This window comes from Anolis carolinensis, chromosome 5 (assembly GCF_035594765.1).
Source record: "Anolis carolinensis isolate JA03-04 chromosome 5, rAnoCar3.1.pri, whole genome shotgun sequence".
Classification (NCBI taxonomy): Eukaryota; Metazoa; Chordata; class Lepidosauria; order Squamata; family Dactyloidae; genus Anolis; species Anolis carolinensis.
Genome location: NC_085845.1, coordinates 198,654,661 through 198,677,345, shown reverse-complemented (window position 1 = coordinate 198,677,345; position 22,685 = coordinate 198,654,661). Strand labels below are relative to the sequence as shown.

At 40.6% G+C, this 22,685-nt stretch overlaps 1 protein-coding gene across 1 annotated transcript in view; it reads left to right on the top strand.

The window, feature by feature from the left end:
* The window catches only part of plxna4 (plexin A4), a 612,214-nt gene that overhangs the window by 478,291 nt on the left and 111,238 nt on the right, over window positions 1–22,685 (top strand). Inside the window, exons 10-11 of the mRNA XM_003220748.4 lie at window positions 1,549–1,749; window positions 21,484–21,580. Of these exons, the coding sequence (XP_003220796.1) occupies window positions 1,549–1,749; window positions 21,484–21,580 (298 nt within the window). The remainder of the gene's footprint in view (window positions 1–1,548; window positions 1,750–21,483; window positions 21,581–22,685) is intronic.

Here is a 22,685-nt window from a genome sequence, read left to right as displayed (position 1 = left end):
GGCAAGAGACAAACCATTCCAATGCTAATTAGGGTGATTAACTGAAACATTAGCGCTGGCTTCCAACTGACAAAGGACTCTTGTCACACCCTGGACTCTCCACAGATATATATTTACCTTCCTTGCCTAGTTTCTCCATGCCTCACAGCCTCTGAGGATGCCTGCCATAGATGTGGGCTAAACGTCAGGAGAGAATACTTCTGGAACATGGCCACACAGCCCAAAAGACATACAACAACCCTGTGATCCCGGCCATGAAAGCCTTCGACACACAGATAATATGTTGTGTGGAAGTGACCCCAGACAGCCCCTATATCCCAGGATCAAATCCCAAGTTTTCTGTTTATCCTGGATTATCTGGCAGTGCAGACTCATATAATCCAATTTAAAGCAGTAAACCTGGGATCAGATCCTGGGATATTCGTATTCCTCTAATATTATTTCCCATATTCCAATGCCCAAAATTATTGTGGAGGGATTCTTCTGTGAAGAAAAACATGTTTTGTTCTTTTAAGAAGAATAAATTTCATGTGTAGGAAACAATAGCCAGAATTCTGTATCAACTCTCTAGTTAAGTATACTTAGCTTATGTATACTTACTATACTTAATCCTTAGTTATGTATACTTAAGTATTCTTAACTTTTAAGTAATGCTTAATTAAGTACCATGGATTCAGATACCAAAATGTGTGGATGCTCAAGTACCATTGTATACAATGGCAGGGACTCTGAGATGTGTAGTATGATGTAGTGTGGTTTTGAGGAAAGCCCATATAAAGTGTGTAGCTATTATTGTTTCTCTTTCATGACTTCAAGCCACTTTTAAGGAGCCCCACGGTGGTGCAGTGGGTTAAACCCTTGTGCTGACAGGACTGATGACTTGAAGGTTGGGTTCTGAACTGAAGGTTGCCAGTTCAAATCCAGCCCGGGGAGAGTGCGGATGAGCTCCCTCTCTCAGCTCCAGCTCCAGCTCCCCATGTGGGGACATGAGAGAAGCCTCCCACAAGGATGGTAAAAACATCAAAACATCAGTATGTCCCCTGGGCAATGTCCTAGCAGACAGCCAATTCTCTCTCACCAGAAGCAATTTCTCAAGTCGCTCCTGACATGAAAAAATAAGCCATTTATAGGCAATGAGATCTAGACAATATGTCATCTGAAGAAGCTTGCCATTGTCTTCCTCAAAACCTAAGATCTAGGTTCAAAGAAAAACAAAGGGAACCCGCTACGAACAAATTCTGCCAAGAAAGTAATACTATAGGCTCACTATAAGTCAGAAATAACTTGATGGTGTGTGCAACTGCAACAACATTCTCTAAGTAGGGACTGCAGTAGAGAAGTGGGAAAGTTGTTTGGAAAGCATCCTATTCTTGTAAAGCAAGGAGAAAGTAAAATGAATGCTCAGCAATGATTCACATCCCTAGTCAGTCATCTTTTTAAACAGTGCAACAATCCAGTGCAAAAGCCCAAAGGAATTGACATGTGGCTTTTCTGGTTCTATATGTTTCTTAACTGTATGGTTTGGTTTTTTTCTTTCCCTTTCTGCAGGACTGCCCCCAGCTGCTCCATGCCAACAAGATCTTGGTTCCTGTGGAAGTGGTCAAACCCATCACGCTCAAGGCCAAGAACTTGCCCCAGCCCCAGTCGGGCCAGCGGGGCTACGAGTGCATCATCAACATCCAGGGCAACGAGAAGAGGGTGCCGGCCTTGCGGTTCAACAGCTCCAGCGTCCAGTGCCAGAACACTTCAGTGAGTAAGCCCCATTGCTACAGGAGGGCAAAAGGGGGGATTGGGGGGCTGGTCGGAAAGTGGGGTGTCGTTAGGGTTCCAATAGGAAACTCTTCAACACAGGGAAGCCACGGGATGGCTATCAATGCGATGAGGGGATAGGTGAGAATGAGAGGTAGGTGCGTAGTTGGTAAGCAGGTAGATTTTTAGTACATAGCTATCAAATACTTGTATCAAATCAGTCATTAGATATCAGGTAGAAAAGTAGGTAGATAGATCTATTGTTTATACAGGAATGATACATAGATCTCTCAGTTCATAGTTATAAGATAGACGCATCAGATCTGTCGTTGCATAGCTGAACAGATAGACAAATATACACTGATAGCTAGCCAGAAAGATCTATTAGTATGTAGTTATTTGTATCAGATCTAGCAGTGGACTGATATCAGAGACATGGGTAGTACATAAATGGATAGGTCAATGGATAGAGATCAATATACATACGTACACAGTGATAGATAAATAGATAGATAATTATAATTATGAATGAATAGATTTACCTATGTCAGATAGAAAGTACCAGATATACTCGAGTATAAGCCGACCTGAATATAAGCTGAGGCACTTAATTTTATCACAAAACTGGGAAAACCTATTGACTCAAGTATAAGACGAGGGTGGGAAATGCAGCAGTTACTGGGAAATTTCAAAAATAAAAATAGATACGAAAAAATTATATTATTTGAGGCATCAATAGGTTAAATGTTTTTGAATGTTTATATAAAAATGTAATTTATGATAATAATAATAATAAGACTTTAATAAGATAAGAGTGTCTAAATCTGATTACCTATATACTTGAGTATAAGCCGACCCAAACATAAGCCAGCCAGGATCCTCACTCGAGTATATGCTGAGGGGAACTTTTTCAGCCCTAAAAAAAGGGCTGAAAAACTATGCTTATACTTTATATACACTAGATGGATAGATTTGTCAATCCATATATATAAATATTACAACAATAGATAGTACATGTTTATCAAGTATCTATATCAGCTCTATCAGTAGATAGATATCAGGGAAATATAGGTGAGCCCCCAGTGGTGCAATGGGTTAAAACCTTGTTCCAGCAGGACTGCTGACTGCAAGGTTGGCAGTTCAAATCTGGGGAGCGTGGTGATCTCCCATCAGTCAGCACTAGCTACACATGTGAGGATGTGAGAGAAACCTCCCACAAGGATGGCAAAACATCAAACATCCGGGCGTCCCCTGGGCAATGTCCTGGCAGATAGCCAATGCTCTCACACCAAAAGCGACTTGCAGTTTCTCAAGTCACTCCTGGCACAAAAAAGGGGAAATAGCTCAATCATAGTCCATAGATGGAAAGATAGAAACAAGCAAACCAGCTTTTGAGTATTTCTTTCCTAAGAAAACCCGATGACAACTACACAAGGTGTTGGAGTTATTGAAAGACACTATGCATATCTCTTTCAAAGTTTGGACTAAAACTTAGAGCAAATCTGCCAATCCTTTGACCCACTGCTATATTTTTTGGGCTGGACCAGAGGTTGGAGGTTGGAGGAAGGTGACGTAGATACTGCTGTTTTCTTAGACATACTATTCATAGCTTTGAGGGCAAATCAGTTCCTTTTCTCTTCCTTGTTTGTTCACCCAGCAATCTGTTCTGTCCTATTTTTGCAATAACCTGTGAAATTGTTTTGGAAAAAAAAAGTTCCAAAATGCTTTCTGAAAATATGTCTTTTAAAATACTTCCTCTCAAAATAGTCATTTATAACCTGGGCTGATACTATTTTGAAGCAGAAGGTGTGAAAGCCGGTGGGGAGCCACATGTTGCAATATGCCTATTAGTCTGCGGGATGCAGTTTGGTTCAGTTTGCATTTGAATTCCTAAAGATCCATGGCTCAAACATTTACAAGGACATATTGAAACCTGTTTCTGACTGGTCTCTACTACATGTCCAGAGAAGGGCAACAGACAGGAGTAAAGGTCTGGAAGACAAGCCCTATGAGGAGTGGCTTGGGGAGCTGGTTATGTTTAGCTTGGATGCAAAAAGGTTAAGAAGGATCATGATAGCTATGTTTACATACTTAAAAGGATGATGGAGCCAGCTTGTTTTACGCTGCCCTAAAGACTAGCATAGGGAGCAATGGACTCAAACACTGGGAAGAACCTTGTGATGGTAAGAACTGTTTGATAGTGGAATATATTCCTTGGGAGTGTGGTGGATGACTTTCTGTCAAGAGTACTTTAATCGTAATGTTCTGCATGACAGAGTCTTGGCACTTCTCATCTCTTTCAACTCTATACTTTGACCCAGGGTTTTGGGTCATTTTTTTATTATACATGAATATATACAGTAAGTGGACATGACAAGAAACCTTTGCAAAAGAGAAAGAAATGGCCATTCTTTTTTCTGGACTGATTTGATTGAATATATGTGGATTCTAATTGAGACATTTAAGAATGAAGCTTTTGAAGCCATTGAGCTGGTTGGTTGGATGAATGAATATCTCATAGAGTCTCAACCAACGCAACATAGTTTGTGGCAGCCACAACAATGGCTGGAGTTCTGGAGTATAACAATGATGTTCAAAGTAAGTATTGAACAATTAAACAGGAAATGATACTTTCAAACCAGGAACAGAAAATATTTCAAACTTTGTTACATATTTATTACAAATTCTTTCTCCAGTTGGATCATTGCCTATTCAGGTATTTCCCCTACTATCTCTAACCAAGCCTAAGGATTTTGGACTTTTCAGTAGAGCTTTAGGACTTTTTAACCCAAAATCTTCCTTGTCCTGCAGAGTATACCTGCCTTCCATGTTGCAGATCTAAAGTTTCTTCAAGCAACCATCTACATCCCTCCCAGGATCGGTCCTATATCAAAATGCTACCATGGCAACTGCATCAAAATATCTTTTAAAAAATCACGCAACAACAATAACAGCAGCAATTAAAAGAACTAGCAACAAAGAGCAGCAATATAAAAATGAGAGCTAAACAGCAGGAATAAAACAAATGATCCATTAAATAGCACAGAAGAATAGCTCCAATCTTTACCTGGAGATGAAAAGCGAGTAAAAAAAAGGCATTAAGCAGATGTCCTTGGGGAAGGCATGTCTCCTAGGGAAAGCACTGAAAATGCCCCAAATGCCCTGACTTTGGTCACCGTCATGTTTAGGTGGAGTCCCAACTCCAAAGCATCTCATTATGTGCCTGTATGGAAACACAGGAATTCCAAACTCTGCAAAAATTCAAAATGCTAGAAACTCTGGAGATTTTCAGAAAGCCATTCCCTCTAGGTATCTCAAGGTGTTTATGGGTCAATTTCCAGCAGATGTTGGTGTAAATGGGGCAGGACCCTTGCAAAAAGAAAACACCTCCGTAGAAACCTCTAGGCCCAACACAACTCTACTGTCAACATCCACCAGAAGCTGAGCATAAAATCATGCTGGAGGACCTACAAAATGAAGTGTTATCTCTAGGAATCTCTAGATCCTTCAATGCAACTGTGAGCTATCTCTGCCTGAAGCTGTCCATAGGGTTGCACTGGGAAACTAGAGATTCCCAAAGTAAGGTAAAGGTAAAGGTTCCCCCTGACATTAAGTCCAGTCGTGACCAACTCTGGGGGTTGTTCATCTCCATTTCTATGCCGAAGAGCCAGCGTTGTCTGTAGACACCTCCAAGGTCATGTGGCTGGCATGACTGCATGGAGTGCTGTTACCTTCCTGCTGGAGCGGTACCTATTGATCTACTCACGTTTGCATGTTTTTGAACTGCTAGGTTGGCAGAAGCTGGAGCTAACAGCAGGCGCTCACTCCACTCCCGGGATTTGAACCTGGGACTTTTCGGTCTGCAAGTTCAGCAGCTCAGTGCTTTAACACACTTCGCCACTGGGGCTCCTAGAGAGAACATATTAATCAAATATGTGAATAATCAAATCCTCAAAAGTCAAACTCCTGGTTGCCATGGTCCATCCTGTGGAATCCTGGGATGTGTAGTTTGGTGAGGCACTAGAGCTCTCAGGCTGAGCATTTTAAGTACATTTCTCTTAAATCCCAATCCTGGATTCTATAGGACCTGGATCTCACAGGGAACAGATAACCATGCATAATTGTGAAGCCACTTTCAATGGAAACATAACATAGAATCAAACTGGAGAAGCTAGGAAAGGTTTAAATGGGTCCCTTCCCCAGCAATGATCTGAATGCCTTTCCAAGCACACTGTTTTTGCAGAACATGTGACAGTGGTGGCATAACCAAAGCTATGCTTTGAACAGAATATCTTCAAGGCAATGCTCTGACTCTGAACTTTTGCTCCCTTGTCCTGGAGACTGGAGAAGACTCTCTCCTGAGATCTGGGGGACCCTATTAATATCATCCGTGATCCCCTACTCCTCTAAGTAAAGCACAAGTGTTCCCATCCTGCTGATGCTGCCGGGAGGTTTTGGATTGTCTGCTAAAATCCATCGTATTGCGACGGGTGCCTGCGGTGGCAGCAATCAGTCCCCTGGTGTGATAATCATACATATTACCCACCACCTTTTCCTCTTCCAAGTGCGATATGGAGTATGAGCTAATTAATCTTGCCAGGTAGAGGAAGTGATACTAAATAACTCACCATGGGGACCATCCCAAGGGACCTTTGTACCCCCTCCCCATCCAAAGATAATTCCCGGTAGAAGATAGTAAAACAATTGGCAGCTGAAGTGATGGGAACCAAATAAATACAGCAGTGGAAAATACATCAAATCAATGAGCTAATGTAGGACATGGGATTGTTTGGAGGTTAAGGGCAGGACAAAGCACAATTCTATAAATAGAGCATAAGCCCATACCCATGTGCGGGTACATTCCTGGGCTTTCCATGAAAAGGTGAAACTACAGGTGGAAACTATAGCTAGAAATGAACTACTTTTGGAGGAGGCACATGCACTGTAGAAACAAGACAGTTTGATCCCACTTTAACTGCCATGGCTCAATGCCATGGAAGTTGCAGTTTGGTGAAGTGTCATCACTATTTGGCAGAGAAGGCTAAAGAGCTTGCAAAACTACAACTTCCATGATTCTATGGCACTGAGTCATGGCAGTTCAAATGGTGTCTAATCATCATCATCATCTTCATTTATATTCCCCTCTATCTCCTAGAGGGGACTCAGAGTGGATTACAGGTATATATGAGGGTTGAATGAAAAGTAATGCCTCCACCTTCATTACTTGGGTTTGGATGAGAATATTTTAATAAATCAAACGCAAAAATAATCCTTAGAATGTGCTCTTTAACTACCACAATTCACTTTTCCACATAATCACCTGACAATTGGATATATTTCTGCCAACGATGAACAAGTTTTCTGAAGCAGTCACGGAAGAAGTCAACACTGTTTCCGCAACCAGCATCTCACAGGACCCATCGTGCACAGATCTTCCAATAGCCAAGCAAAGCAATAATGTGACCTATGCATTCTTGTGAAATGCCGAGTATGCTTGAAATTTCTGAGTGATTTGACGATTGTCCTGAATCAATCTGTCAACCTTTTGCTTGTGAAATTTGGTGGTTGCTGTCACCGGATGTCCACCTCTTTGTATGTCATGCAAGTCAGATGTTCCCACCTCAACATCTTTAAACTTATTTGCCCAAGGACACACAGTACTCACATCAACACAATCCCCATAAACAGCTTGCATTCTCTGATGAATCTCCTTTGGGGTGACACCTTCTGCTGTCAAGAATTCAATGACTGCACATTGCTTAAGTTGCATTGACCGGCTGTCTGCGCAGGGTTCCATACTTCGCACTTTAACAACACAACCATTCAATGCTAAGGCTTCCCGCCAAATGGAACTGTAGAGAAGAGTCTACTGAATAAGCCAGGACTTGCTGCATACCAGTACTGCCATCTGTTGAGGAGATACGAAGGTGGAGGCATTACTTTTCATTCAACCCTCGTATATGGTAAATATTCAATTCCTTTATACAATTGACAAAGACAGAACAGTACATAAACAGAGGCAGGTTTTTCCCTCTTTCCCTCATCTTTGACATCTGAAGGCAGTGATCGACTTGGCCATGTGGAGGTTCTATTGCTCCATTCTTCCACGCCAAGGAGCTTTGTTGTTCATAGACACCTTCCTGATCGGACCACTGGCATGTTTTTCCGGGGCACCTTTTCCTCCCCTCTAAAAGCAATACCTATTTATCTACTCACAACTGCTGTTTTTGAACTGCAAGGTAGGCATAAGCTAGACTGATGGTGGGAGCTCACCCTGCCCACAGCTTGAACTGCTGACCTTCCACTTGGCAGGATCTTTGAAACTGGAGGTTAACTGCTGTTCTTTGCCTTAATCCACATAGCTACAACCTAGGATTCTACTCATTAGGGTTTTCTGACAGGCAAAAAACAGTTCTTTTAATAATTTATTGCAGGTTTTTCCCCCAAATATTATTTCTACTTCTAATGGCCTCTGCTCATGCTCTTTTCCCCACCAAATCTGAAAGGCATTCAAATGGAAATGCAGGGCTGGTCCTACCATTCATTCCTTGATGACACTAAAATACTAGCTAAATGCTTTATTGCTTTATCTTAGAAGTCTTGACAGAACACATATGCCATCATTAAGCAATGCAATAAACAATGGAAGACAAGTCTTTCTGAGAAGCAATAGACAATAATGACAGAGCTGCAGCACTTCCAGTCATGCATTTAAACTACGTCTTTGTACCAATATATCAGTTCAAAGTTCACAAAAAAGTTTTCTTCAAGTTGGTGGCAGCTGTGGTATATAGCATTAGACTAAGTAGAATCCTCTATATTTCTACTTAGAAGGAAACTGTCAAGGTACAGATACCACAAAGTCAGTCCCAAGTACAAAGTAACAATAGTTTAATGAAGATACCGCTCAAAAGAATCAAAAATGCTTAACAGCACCAAAATATTCAAAAACAAACACAGACCAACTGGTCAAAAAGGAGGTAAAACAGAGAATCCCAAAGTCCTAAAAAAAATCCCAACCCACTAACCAAAATACCCGGCAGAGGAGAAACACTCGCTATCGTTTCAGCAAATACGATCATTTATTTATTTATTTACAGTATTTATATTCCGCCCTTCTCACCCCGAACGGGACTCAGGGCAGATCACATTATACACACATAGGGCAAACATTCAATGCCCATAAACACATCAAACAGAGACCAAGACAGACAGACGCAGACGCAATTTAACCTTCTCCTGAGGGGATGTTCGATTCTGGCCACAGGGGGGAGCAGCTGCTTCATCATCCACTCTGATGGCACTTCTTCATTCCAGGTCGTAAATTAGTTAAATTTGCCTCCCCACTTTTTTTTATAAGTGGTACCTTATTTCCTACTTGATAGATGCAACTATCTTTTGGGTTGCTAGGTCAGCAACGAGCAGGGGCTATTTTTTATTTTTAATTGACAGGTGCTCACCCCGCTATGGGCTGGCCTCGAACTCATGACCTCATGGTCAGCGTGATTTATTGAGCTGCTCAACAGCCTGCGCCACAGCCCGGCCCCGAGACGTTCCAAGATGAAGTAAAGTCATAGTCAAGCAGGTCCAGGGGTCATCCACAGCAAACAGGATACAGCAGCAGCGTCAAACGTCTAATCCAAAGTCAGGGCACAAGAGCGAACATGATGTCTAGAAGTGATCCTAGGTCCAAACCAAGAACAGTAGCAAATCCCAAAAATCCACAAAGTTCAGGAATCACAGGAATCGACCCAGCATAACATGCAACCAAGCATACACTTTGCCAGTCGCAAGGTTCCTATTGCAACCAACCCTCCTTTTATTACAAACCTTCCTCTGAGTTGCAATCAGCCAATGCCCCACCCTCAGCTGCTCCTGCCTTCTCCTCCAAACTAGAATCAGACAACACCCCATGTTCAGCTGCCAGTTGTGCTGCCCGAGCTGCTTTTTGCCTTGCCTGCCAATCAGCCCTTCTCTTGCTTCTATTTACATCCTCCCAAACAGCAGACAAATAATCTTTCCTCCAAGTTTCATTCCCAACAGATCTTCTGAATGTTCCACTACTTGTAGGCTCCTCACCCACTTCTACTACTTTTGTCCAATCCATCTCATCCACAACCTCATCAGTATCACTCCCAGCACTTCTCATAGAAACTGCTTCATTGTCAAACCCATCATCCCCATCAAACCCTTCATCAGTGGTTCCAGTAAGTATTTGCCGAATCCTCTTCTATAGAATCTTGTTCACAAGTAGACCTTTCTGACGGCCTACTCTCCAACTCCCTGTTGTTACTACTTACTCAGAGAGTCATCCACAACAGAAACCCTGCTGAATTGATTTTGGAAATGCAGGATTGCACTAATGTGGCTTCCAGATGAGAGAAGTTACTAAGATATTCAGAGATCTAGGAACCAAGCTTATCGCTATTTTATTTTAATATGGGTTCATGAAGTCTCTTCTACGTTTTTTTCCATACCAATCTCTGTGTGTGTATATGTATGTATGTATGTATGTATGTGTGTGTGTATGCACATGCACACACACACATTCATATATACAGTATACACTCAAACACTCACAGATATATGGAAACATGTCTTTAAATATTCTTCAGGGATCTAGTTATACAGTCATCCTTCCATATTTGTGTTTTCAACTTTTTCAGGTTTGATTGTCCATATCCATGGATTTGATTAAAATATCCTCTCTAGCAGTTTTCTCCCCACTATTTGAGCACAATTGGAGCATCCTAAAGGCACCAGGTCCCATCTGATCTTGGAAGCTAAGCAGACCAACCCTGTTTGGTACTTGGATGGGAGATCACTGACAATTACCAGGTGCTGTTAGCTCTGTTTCAGAGGAGAGAAAAATCATATTTAAGTATTCCTTCCCTAAAAAAATTCTATGAAATTCTTGAGGTCACCATAAGCTGTCTAGCAATTTGAAGGTGAGCTTTAGGGCTTGGATCAGGAGATGGAGCATAGTTATGATATTGTAGCCTCGCCTCTGATGCAAAACCTTTTCTGTTGATTTCAAAAGCACAAGGATAAGTTAATTTAAACAAGTAGCACAACCCAAAATTTGGGCTGAATGCAATTCATTCAGCTTTTGGACACCCATTCCCAGCTTTCCTTATTCATAATGTGACTGATATTGCCATACTTTTGCTTTTTGGAAGGCTGCTGATCATAAATTAAAGTAGTGGTGTCCAGATATTTGGAACTACAAGATGAGCAGCAGCCAAACTGCCAGCACTTTGTATAAGGAGATGTGCTGAGGAATAGCTTGGCACCGTGAACAACAGAAAGCTTTTTTTTCCTTTAAAAAAAACGAATTAAAAGGAGAATAAAACCCGAACGAGGCCGCTTGCTCATTTCCAAATCCAAGAGAATGCTTAATTAAGCCTCGTCTCAGCACGGCTTGGTCAGGAACCAAGTGCAATTAAGACAGCTTTCTCTGGGTATTGAAATGGCAGCAAAGCAGCAGATCCAGAATGGCACGCAAACACTGGCAGGCGAAGTGAAGAACTGGAACATCACAACCTTGGAAGATGTCCATTTATTTGTTTGCTGATTAATGCCCCAAATGTGCCGCATCTGAAATCCTGTTGATGATCCCAACTAGAGTAGAAAGAAGAGCTGATTGTTGAGTTAACATTTGTGCAACTAGATGTACTGTCATTGGAGCTACCAGTCAGGCAAGGCTGGTATCACTTTCCAGAAAAGTGGTCATATTCAACAAACACCTCTTGTCATCAGGAAGCTTTTCCTAATGTTTCAGTGGAATCTCTATTTCTGCAGATTGAATCCATGGCTCCATTGTGTCCTAGTCTCTAGAGCAGCAGAAAATCAGCTTGCCCCTTCCCCAATGGGATGTCCTTACAAATATTTGAACATGTTCCCTCTTAACCTTCTCTTCTCCAAAATAAAGATATCTCTCCACACCCATAGCACTGAGCCATGGCAATTAATGTGATGTCAAACTACATTAATGCCATATCTGACATGATGCATTAGAAAAATAACAGAATTCATGTCGAAGTGACCCAGTCATGCTTAGTTAGATTTTTCAATGACTTGCAAGCAATTAAGATTGTTTTTATATTTTATGTTTTATAATTTAAGTTAATTTAAACTCCAGTTTGATTACTCTGTTTTTAACTATGATGTATATGTTCTTTAAACTGTCTATTTTATGATGTTTATGATGTTGATTGGGCTTGTCCCCGTATGAGTCACTCCGTGTCCCTTCAGGGAGATGGAGGCGGCATACAAAAATAAAGTTGTTGTTATTATTATTATTATTATTATTATTATTATTATTATTATTATTATTATAGTGAAAGGCAGTAGAAAAAGAGGAAGACTAGCTCACAAATCCAGAGCCCCTGGTGTCACAATGGATTAAACCTTTGTTCTGGTAGGACCATTGACCAATTCAGGGAGAGCGGGTGAGCTCCCTCTGTCAGCTCCAGCTCTCCATGCAGGAGATCCACAGGATGGTAAAAAATCAAACATCTGTGTCCCCTGGGCAACGTCCTTGTAGACAGCCAATTCTCTCACACCAGAAGTGACTTGCAGTTTCTCAAGTCACCCCTTGACATGAAAAGAAAAGCTCACAAATGGACTGACTCAATAAAAGAAACTAACTTTGCAAGACATTGGGAGGGTTTTAATGATACGGTGTCCTGCCTGTCTTTTACTCATAGGGACCTCCAAAGTCAAAACTGATTCAAAACACCACTTAAAATTACCAGCAAAGTGTATGTGTGTGTGTATCAGAATGAGAGTCAGTGTGTGTCTTACACTTCTGAACAAATTGCCGAGAGAGCAGCTAACAGGCTTTAAGAGTGCTGACTATTGTGGCAGGCTTAAACTAAACAAAAGAACGGATTTTATAGTTGTTAATGACATAATTCAAAGCATGCTTTTGTGGATTTTCTTTCATAGAGTGCTAAATTTTGCATTTATTGGTTAATCTTAACCAGATTAGACACCTTGAACCTAGTTTTGAATAAGTCAGCTCATAGGCAAACCTTCCTGATTCAATCGGTCAACTTCAATTGGATCAAAAATAAAGCTTTAGGCTACTGTTATATATCTCATTTTGTATGTCATTTTGTATGTCATTTTGCATGCATTTGAGTTTTGTGGCTGATTAATATAAATCAGACTCTCACCTTCTTTTAACTTGCTTTCAGTTTTCAGCAACTAGAAAACAGAAGAGTAGAATAGCAATTAATACCGGAATTATGGGTAAAACAGTTACCATAGTTCAAAATAGCAAGTGGTTTGCACATTTGTTGTTAACTGCCATCAAGTTGACTGGGATTTTTGGAGATCTTGTGGATGAGAAACTTTTAAGCCACTGCGTTATTAGTAGTCCTGCTCAGGTCTTGCAAACTCAGGGCTGTGGCTTCCTAAATTGGGTCTATCTACTGTAACTCTTCTCCTATTGCTACTGCCTTCTTCCTTACCAAGCATTATTGTCTAACCATGAGATGTCCAAAGGGAGCATTTTCTGTTTCGCCATCTTGGTCTCCAGGTAAAATTCAGGCTTTATTTGTTCTAAGACCCACCTGCTGTTGTCTTTCCATATCCATGGATTCTGTGTCCACAGCTTCCATAATTCACAACTTGAAAATATTAGAAAATATATTTTATTTCAGCTATTTTCTAGACTATTTTATGTAATGTTCATGTAAAATAAAAATTAAAGATTCACCTGAATATTGGTCTGTTTTCATGAGCCTGAGTAACTCTATTTTGATGATAGCTGATAATTTCTCCACAGCCTGTATTGGTTTTCTGAACCCTGCCATTTATGTTCCACTAGAAATGCTCTAGCTGCTAACAATCATTACAGATAGTGTCAGATGCTGAGAAGATCCCTTTAAACAACAAACAACCTCAGACAACATTCTGTGCTATTCACATAGACCTCGGATAAGGATTACCATATATGCATTAGATCAGTGCTTCTCAACCTGGGGGTCAGGACCCCTGAGGAGGTCACGAGGGGGCTGTCAGAGGAGTTGTCAAAGACCATCAGAAAACACATATTTCTGATGGTCAGGAATCCCCTTAGCAGAGAAATCCCAGCAACAACAACTCCCAAATGCCAAAGTCTATTTTCCCCAAACACTGCCAGTGTTCACATTTGGGAATATTGAGTATCCATGTCAAGTTTGGTCCAGATCCATCATTGTTTGAGTCTACAGTGCTCTCCAGATGTAGGTAAACTACAATTCTAAAACTCAAGGTCAATGCCCACCAAACCCTTCCAATTTTTTCTATTGGTCATGGGAGTTCTGTGTGCCAATTTTTGTTCAATTCCATCATTGGTGGAGTTCAGAATGCTCTTTGATTGTAGGTTAAATATAAATCCCAGCAACTACAGCTCCCAAATGATAAAAATCAATCCCACCAACCCCACCAGTATTCAAATTTGGGTGTATCAGGTATTTGTGTGAAATTTGGTCCAATGAATGAAAATACATCCTGTATATCAGATATTTTCATTAAAATTCATAAGAGTATCAAAATTACAGTTATGAAGTACAGTAGAGTCTCACTTATCCAACGTTCTGGATTAGCCAACGCATTTTTGTAGTCAATGTTTTCAATACATCATGATATTTTGTTGCTAAATTCATAAATACAGTAATTACTACATAGCATTACATAGCGTATTGATCTGCTTTTTCTGTCAAATTCGTTGTATAACATGATGTTTTGGTGCTTAATTTGTAAAATCATAACCTAATTTGATGTTTAATAGGCTTTTCCTTAATGCCTCCTTATTATCCAACATATTCGCTTATCCAACATTCTGCCGGCCCGTTTATGTTGGATAAGTGAGACTCTACTGTAGCAACGAAAATAATTTTATGGTTGGGAGTCACCACAGCATGAGGAATTGAATCAAAGGAATTGGCATCAGGAAGGTTGAGAACCACTACATCAGATATATTTATGACCACTTTTTTCTTGTCTTTGTAACTCTTAAGTTCTATAAAATGCTGAAGCTTGAACAAACTTTATCTGTCTCAACTCATGCTGAGGCTTGGTAGATCAGTATCAGACTCATCCTAGCTTCATATCCCATCCGGAAGAATATTGTAGAGCTAATATTTCAGTCTTATCTATCCATGGTACTTGAGTATTCATACATTTTAGTATCCACGAGGGTTTCTGGAACGAAACCCTTATGAACACCAAGACCTTTTGACTATTTGCCTTTTAAGTAGTCCATAGAATTCTGCTCTGGCACCATAATTCCAAAGACTTCGCTGTCCAGCTTTTCACAATCGTATATAGAAAATAGTAATATGATGTCATGTACAATCTTGATTTTAGTATTCAGTGATATATAGAAACACCAGAAGACATTCTTTGCTTCTGGCACGACAGAAGATGCTTGTTCTAGGAAGTCTTGGGAGTTTCAACACCATCTCTGTGGACGCCCAAGACATTCAATCTCATGTATTCCTGTCCTGCCCCATGCCTGTGTCCCTACATCTCAGCACAGGGAGTACAATTGCTTGTTGCCTGCTAGACAGATGTTATTCTTTTAATTAAGGATACTGGTCGTAATAAAATCCCTATAGAGTTCGTGAAGGATTCATAGCCTTAAGCTCAGCTTGGGTTTATGCGGGAGGGCACGGTGCAGTCAAGGGGAACTGATGTTAAATCAAGTCGGGAGACATATGGACTCAGTTAAAGACTAGTCCCTTTCCTCCCTCCCCACATCATACTTTTTTGCCTCGGGTTAATTACTCATCACTTGGTCTTGTAACATATTTTCCCCTCCCCAGCTGCTACCTTTCTTTCAGTTCAGGAACAGAGAGGGAGGGAGAATGGATGGGACAAGAAGCCGCTGGCTCAATGTTCTCTTGCTTTCACAGAGATTTATAAGCCTTCACACCTTTTGGCCACGGAATATATTTGAAATCCACCTCATTTTTTCTTCCCTGTTACTCTCTCATGTTGACATTTTGATTGTAGGCTCCTTGGAACAAGCTACCAATGCTTTTATTAAAGTAAATGCCATAAAGGAGACACGTACCTTGATGATGCAGCTGACTATCTATGTGTCGCTATATTTCTTTCCCCATAAAATTCGCTTGGGCATTTCCCTTTGGGACTGAGGCTTCTTGGAGTTTCTAGAATTTATAATGAAACATTTCTAAGCTTACAGAAAAGAGAGAGACAAAGAAGCCTCCAATAGTAATAGAAAAAGCTTTGCACAATACTATACAGATCAAGCACAATAGTATTAAGAGAGAAAGCCTTAGACTTTAAATACTATACTATAGCATGATGAAGAATGATTGTTTTTCTAGAAATGTCTTTATGCTGGTAGTTAACTTTTAACTGTTTTCCTTTTGTTTTGTTAATATTTGTAATTTTATATAGAAGGGGAGAGAGTGCCTCCCTAAACTGCCAATATTATTGAGCCATGGCAGATTTATATATATTTTTCATATCAGGAGCAACTTGAGAATAATCTAATATAATAATAATAATAATAATAATAATAATAATAATAATAATAATAATAATAATTATTTATATACTTCTCTATCTCCCCGAAGGGACTCAGGGCGGTTTCCAAGGTGCAAAACATAATACAAAACTTAACCCAACAATAATACATCAATTAAAAACACAGCAACTGCAAGTCGCCTCTGGTGTGAGAGAATTGGCTGTCTGCAAGGACGTTGCCTAGGGGACGCCTGGATGTTTTTGATGTTTTTACCATCCTTGTGGGAGGTTTCTCTCATGTCCCTGCATAGAGCTGTTGCTGACAGAGGGAGCTCATCCATGTTCTCCCCAGGTTGGATTCAAACCAGCAACCTTTAGGTCAGCAACCCAGCATTCAAGTCATCAGAAAGGGCCTGAGGCTGTGAGGAATGGTGGGAGTTGATCCAAAACACCTGGAAGGCCCAAGTTTGCCCAGGCCTGATGTAGATCCAACATGACTCCAAATGCCTTTCAGGACATGAAAGGATTCCACTATGTTTTCGACTTTCCGGGTCATATCTCATTGACTTTCTTAGTAGACTTCTAAGTTCTTTCCTCTTGGAAAAATGACCCAAGAAGGCCACAAATGGCTGCTCTACACACTTTAGCATACATCTGGGCATGTACAATGGAAATGTACCAGTTCAATGGATCCTGAGAGGTTCCATCATAGTTGTCCGTGATTACTTTGGAGCACCTTTAAGCAGAATGGCAGCCTTGCATCATCTAGATCAGGGGTCCCCAAACTAAGGCCCGGGGGCCAGATGCGGCCCTCCAAGGCCATTTAGGCTCACTCAAAGTCTGAAATAACTTGAAGGCACAACAACAACAATCCTACTTGATTATCTCATTGGCCAGAAGCAGGCCCACACTTCCCACTGAAATCCCGATAAGTTTACAGTATGTTGGTTAAAATTATTTTTATTTTTAAATATTGTATTGTTCTTTCATTTACCAATATTGTAAATGAAATATTCTAAATGAATGATATGGTAATAATATAATATATTGTGTATACATGTAATATTGATAATAATATTATAATGTAATACAATATAATATAATATTTATTTATTTATTTATTTATTACAGTATTTCTACCCTGCCCTTCTTACCCAATAGGGGACTCAGGGCGGCTAATAATAATAATAATACAATATAATAATATTGTATAATATAATAATATTAATTATATATTATATATTAAATGTAATATTACTAATAATATGCTATGCTAATAATATAATATATAATATATAATATATAATATATTGTATGTACATACAACTTGTAAGCCGCTCTGAGTTCCCTTCGGGGTGAGAGAGAGTGGGGTATAAATGTAGTAAATAAATAAGTAATTGTTGCTGGGGGTGGGGGTTGCACTACAAATAAGACATGTGCAGTGAGCATAGGAATTTGTTCGGTTTTTTTTTTCAAATGACAATTTGGTCCCTCAACAATCTGAGGGACCATGAATTGGCCCTCCACTTAAAAAGTTTGAGGACCCCTAATCTAGAGTCTCATAACTGCATATGGAATGCTATTTCTGTAAATGGTGGATGATGGTAGCAAACTGGGCATCATGGAGCACTGTTATCTGGAAAGCGTGCTCCACATCCATGGTAACCATGCTGATAAAAGTACCTGGGCCTGAGATTGTGAGAGCCTGCCGATTACCAGCTAATTGTGTTTGGTTTGCTGAAAGATAAATTGCTGTGTAACTCAAAATGTTCACTCAAATGTAATGGGTAGAAACCACAGGTTTGTTCTGACCCTGCAATTTCATAACAATTTATTGAGATGAAGCTCTCCCTTTGCCTGATGGTTTGGAGATCTGGCTTCTCTGAGATGTGCCGTTCTCGAAAACCAGCCACATAGTGCACACCACTCTCGAAAACACAATTCTGATTTTGAGTTTCTGTAAGTTGATTTGAATCTCTGGTTGGGAGAAATGTAGAATATTAATTAATTGCAATCGCAATCACAATTGTTTAATTAATCAATTACAATTAATTACATAAACATGGTTATTTATATCATGTTACATATGATGTGGTCTCCAGGGTTTGTTTTTAAGCATTTGAGATACAGCAGACTAAAAATGAGACACTATTTCCCATTCCCAGTGAGATGGAGTGGGCTCAACCCATCAAGAATCAAGAACCCTTTGAAGACTTGTTTCCTGCATAAAATCGAGATAATGAGCTCCCACTTATTTGAAGTGGGTGGAGATGGTTTTCTGTAATTTGTGCAAAACATTTCAGCACAAAACTGACCTGTTTTCCTTTTGTGAAACTAGGCACATCTCCACATACTAAGCACAAGTGGGCATAAGTCTTGATGTAAGTCATGAATGCAACCCATTGAGGTGGTTCTCATGTTGTCTTCCATCAATAGCAATTAGTTGCCCTTGACAGTCAAGGGGCAATCCGTCTACTCTGAGAGCAATCGGTCTATTCTGGGGATTAGTCAAAACTTAAAAGTAGCTACTCAAAATGCTGAACCCTGTTTCCAAACAAATCTGTTGGGATTCAAGAAGGAGGTTGCTTCATAGTTATGGTGAGAAGTTGCCTATGATAGAATCAGAAAAAGGTTCTAGTTGTTGCCTTACCGAATAGTCTTGATCCAAATGCATCAGAATACAGGGACAATTTGGGGAGTGACAATGGAGGGAGCCCTCCAAAGATGCAACAATTGAGGAAGTCAAAGGGTAAAGTGGAAGAGTCTGAATAGAATCATAGAGTTGGAAGAGACCACATGGGCCATCCAGTCCAATTCCCTGCAGGAAAAGCACAATCAAAGCACCACCCAAAGATAGCCATCCAGCCTCTGTTTAAAAGCCTCCAAGCAAGGAGCTACCACCAGATTCCAAGGCAGAGAGTTCCACTGTTGAATAACTCTTGCTGTCAGAACGTTCTTCCTACTATTCAGGTGGAACCTCCTTTTCTATAATTTGAACCCACTACTCCAATGAGTCCTAGTCTCCCGGGCAGCAGAAAACAAGCCTGTTCCTTCTTTGTTATGATAGCCTTTCAAATATTTAAATGTGGTGATCATGTCTCCTCTCAACTTTCTCTTCTGCAGGCTAAACATAGCCACCTCTTTAAGCCGCTTTGCAAAGGCATTCATGGTATCCAGACTTTTGACCATTTCAAGGCTCTTCTACACTAAATCCCAGGAGGAACTGGGATATAATATTCCAGTTGCTCCTGGGAAGTGGGGGGTGACTATATGACCTCCCGCGTCAACCAAAGATCAGTCTCTCAGCCCCCTGGATCAATCAGCCCAAGCTCCCCCCCCCCCCATTTTACCCTAAACTTACTTGAGTGGCCTGGAGACAACCTCAGGACTCTCCATACAGAACTCCTGGTGTGTTAAAATGGCCCATCAGGAGGTTGAGAGTGGGGAGGGATTTCCCTCTTCTCCTCTCCAAACACATCATTTTGATGTGCCAGGAGCTCTGGATGGAGGGGCCTGAGCATGCCACCATTAAGTTTAGTGGGAAAATGGGGGGCTAGGAGGGGAAGGGGGTCGCTATCCCACTCCTTTGGGCTCCAGAACCAGGATCACTGTGAGGAATGACCCCCAGGATCATGAAACCCCAGTTTACTCCAGATTAATCTGGGTTTACCTGAGGCATTGTTTGAATGTCTCAGGTAAACCGGTTACCCATCATGGGATTTAGGGCTTGTGTAAAAGCGCCCTAAGTTGCCTTTCTCTGGGCACATTCCAGCTTGTCAAAAACTTTCTTAAATTATGATATCCATAATTGGACACAGTGTTATTCCAAGCGAGGTCTGATCAAAGAAGAGAGGGGCACCATGACTTCCCATAATCTAAACACTATACTTCTTTTGATGCAACCCAAAGTCCCATTGGGTTTTTTAAGCTGCTGCTTCCCACTGTTGGCCCGTGTTCTAAGTTGTTGTCCGAGAATAAATAAAATTCTTATGACCTGTGTGTTTGCAAGATAGAGCTATAGAAAGAGAGACTAAGTAGGGAGGGAGGGGGCAAGGAGGGAGGCTAGGGGAGAGAGAGAAGTAGGGTCGGGGAAGAGATAGAGGGAAAGAGGAGGGAGAGGGAGAGTGGAAAGAAAGAGAGAAACAAAGGAGAGAGAAGGAGAAGAATAGAAAAAGAGCATAGAGAAGCAGGGGAAAGATGGGGAGAGCAAGAGTGGGTGGGAGAGGGGGAAAAGAAGGAAGAAGAGAGAAAGATGCAGGACAAGGAGAGAGAGGAAGGAGAGAGAAGAATGGAGGGAGGGAGGGAGGGAGAGAGAAGAGAATGAAATGATGGAGGGAGGGACAGAGGGAGAGAGAAATGAGGGAGGGGTGGGGAGTGAGAGAAGGATATAGAGATGGAGGGAGATGTCAGAAATATTAAAAATTAACTAGGTATTTTTAATTACAAAAAATGTGAGTCAAGCACTGAAAGGGTTAAAAAAGCTAGTGTCGTCCTGAGCAGAGTGAGTCGGCCTTAGCCTGTTAGAGTTAGTGGGCCAAAGCTAGTGTCATCCTGAGGAGTGTTAGAATGCCTCAGTGTTAGTCAGCCTCAGTGAGGAAAAGTTTCACTGTGAGAGACGCCTCAGTGTGAGATAGGCCTCAGTGTAATGTAGGCCTCTGTGATATGCCTCATATGTGAATCTCCAGTGTGAAGGCTGCTGTGTGTAAAGCTACTGTGTGAAATTCCTGTGTAAGTTTGTTGTGAGAGGAGGCTCTGCGAGAGCGAAGCTGTTTATCTTAATGAGAAAGAAGCCCAGTGTGGAAGTAAAGATGGAAATATAAATAACTTTATCTTTGTTGTGGAAACCTTATTCTTGTAAATAGTGCAACCATATTATTTTACTATAAAGAAAAGTCGTCAAAGGAAGAGATAACATTAGTCTGTGTGTTTTAGTTCTTTTAAACACTTTTGGCTACTGGTGCTGGGTCACGCTGCCACTAATAAGTTACTCTGCTGTATATTTATGGGGAGGGTTTTTTGTTAATAAGACACTCAACAGGAGAGAAATTGTTTAGCATCCTATTGCTCCACTTGTAGCGGCATCCACGGAAGAAGCCTTCCTTCTGTGGGCCTTTGGGTGTGTTTGTTTAAAAATTCAACAGTTACAACCTTGCAACTCTTGTCTCCCATTCTCAGTAGTGTGAGCCACAGGTGTGATTTTCTTTCTCCCTTCTCTTCTCCCCTGTACTTTACTTTCACAACTTTTAGTATTCCTATGAGGGGATGGAAATTAACAGTTTGCCAGTGGAGCTGACAGTTGTGTGGAATGGGAATTTCAACATTGACAACCCAGCACAGAACAAAGGTAAGGAATATCATTTCTACTTGTCCTTGGAAGCGGTAACCTTAGCAACCCACAGCATCATTCCCGTAACTCTTAACAAAGCAGTCATTGCTTCCCTCCACCATCGACCACCAGGCTTTATTTATGTTCTCTGTAAATTACTAATTTTGTCATCCTTGAAAGATATTGCTCTCTTCCTCCAGTTGTGTACTTTCAGTTTGCTTTCCTATTCTTTCATTCCTCTTGACAAGAGGGCTCGTTTTTCTGGATGTCATTAAGCAATCCAGCTTTGGTTGCTTAGTGGTAAGGAATGGAAAGAATATTTGAAAATACTTTAACAGTTGTGTTTCCTACGTTAACAACATCTTGATGGGAAGAAACCTGAACCAGATGAGATTCTTCACAGTTTGGGACTTATTTGATGCACACATTTGCCTAGAAAACAGTACTTTCTGCAGAGGAAGCAGCATTTTTTCTGCAGAACTACAATTCTCAGTATAGGAAATGCTGTTACCTGTGTGTAGCAAATGCTCTTTTCTGTGCAAAAAAATACTAGACTTGGCCCTACACATTGGCAGGTCAACTTTTGTGTATTTGATTATTCAGGAATTAAAATGTCCTCCTTAGTAATCTTTAGATGCTCCCATATGACTCTTGCCAACTTTTTTTTGGATATTGACCATAGATTTGTGCTGGATAATGCTGAGATGCTTAGAGAGAACATCTTTCTAGGAATCTTTAGGAATTTTTCAACACAATTGTTTTGGCAGAAGTTGACATAGAATCATGCTACAAAACCTAGAGATTCCTAGATTCCTCAGGTTGATGTTTTTTAAATCATGGTGTTCCAACATTCATGCAAAACAGCTCCCATAATATGATTGCCATAGTGGCATAAGTCCAACCCAATCTAAGAGTGGTAAAATAAGCTTTCTTATGCATATTCCCCATAATGGGAATGTTTTAAAGCCAGACACTCATAAAATAGACACTTTGCTCTTAGCTAGCTCACCCTCTCCCCAATAATTGTAAGATGGATGATCAGTGATGAATAATTCAAACACTGGAAAATGTGTTCAAAACTGGGTATAGCAGGAAACATGGGTCAAAATGTATATAAATGTTA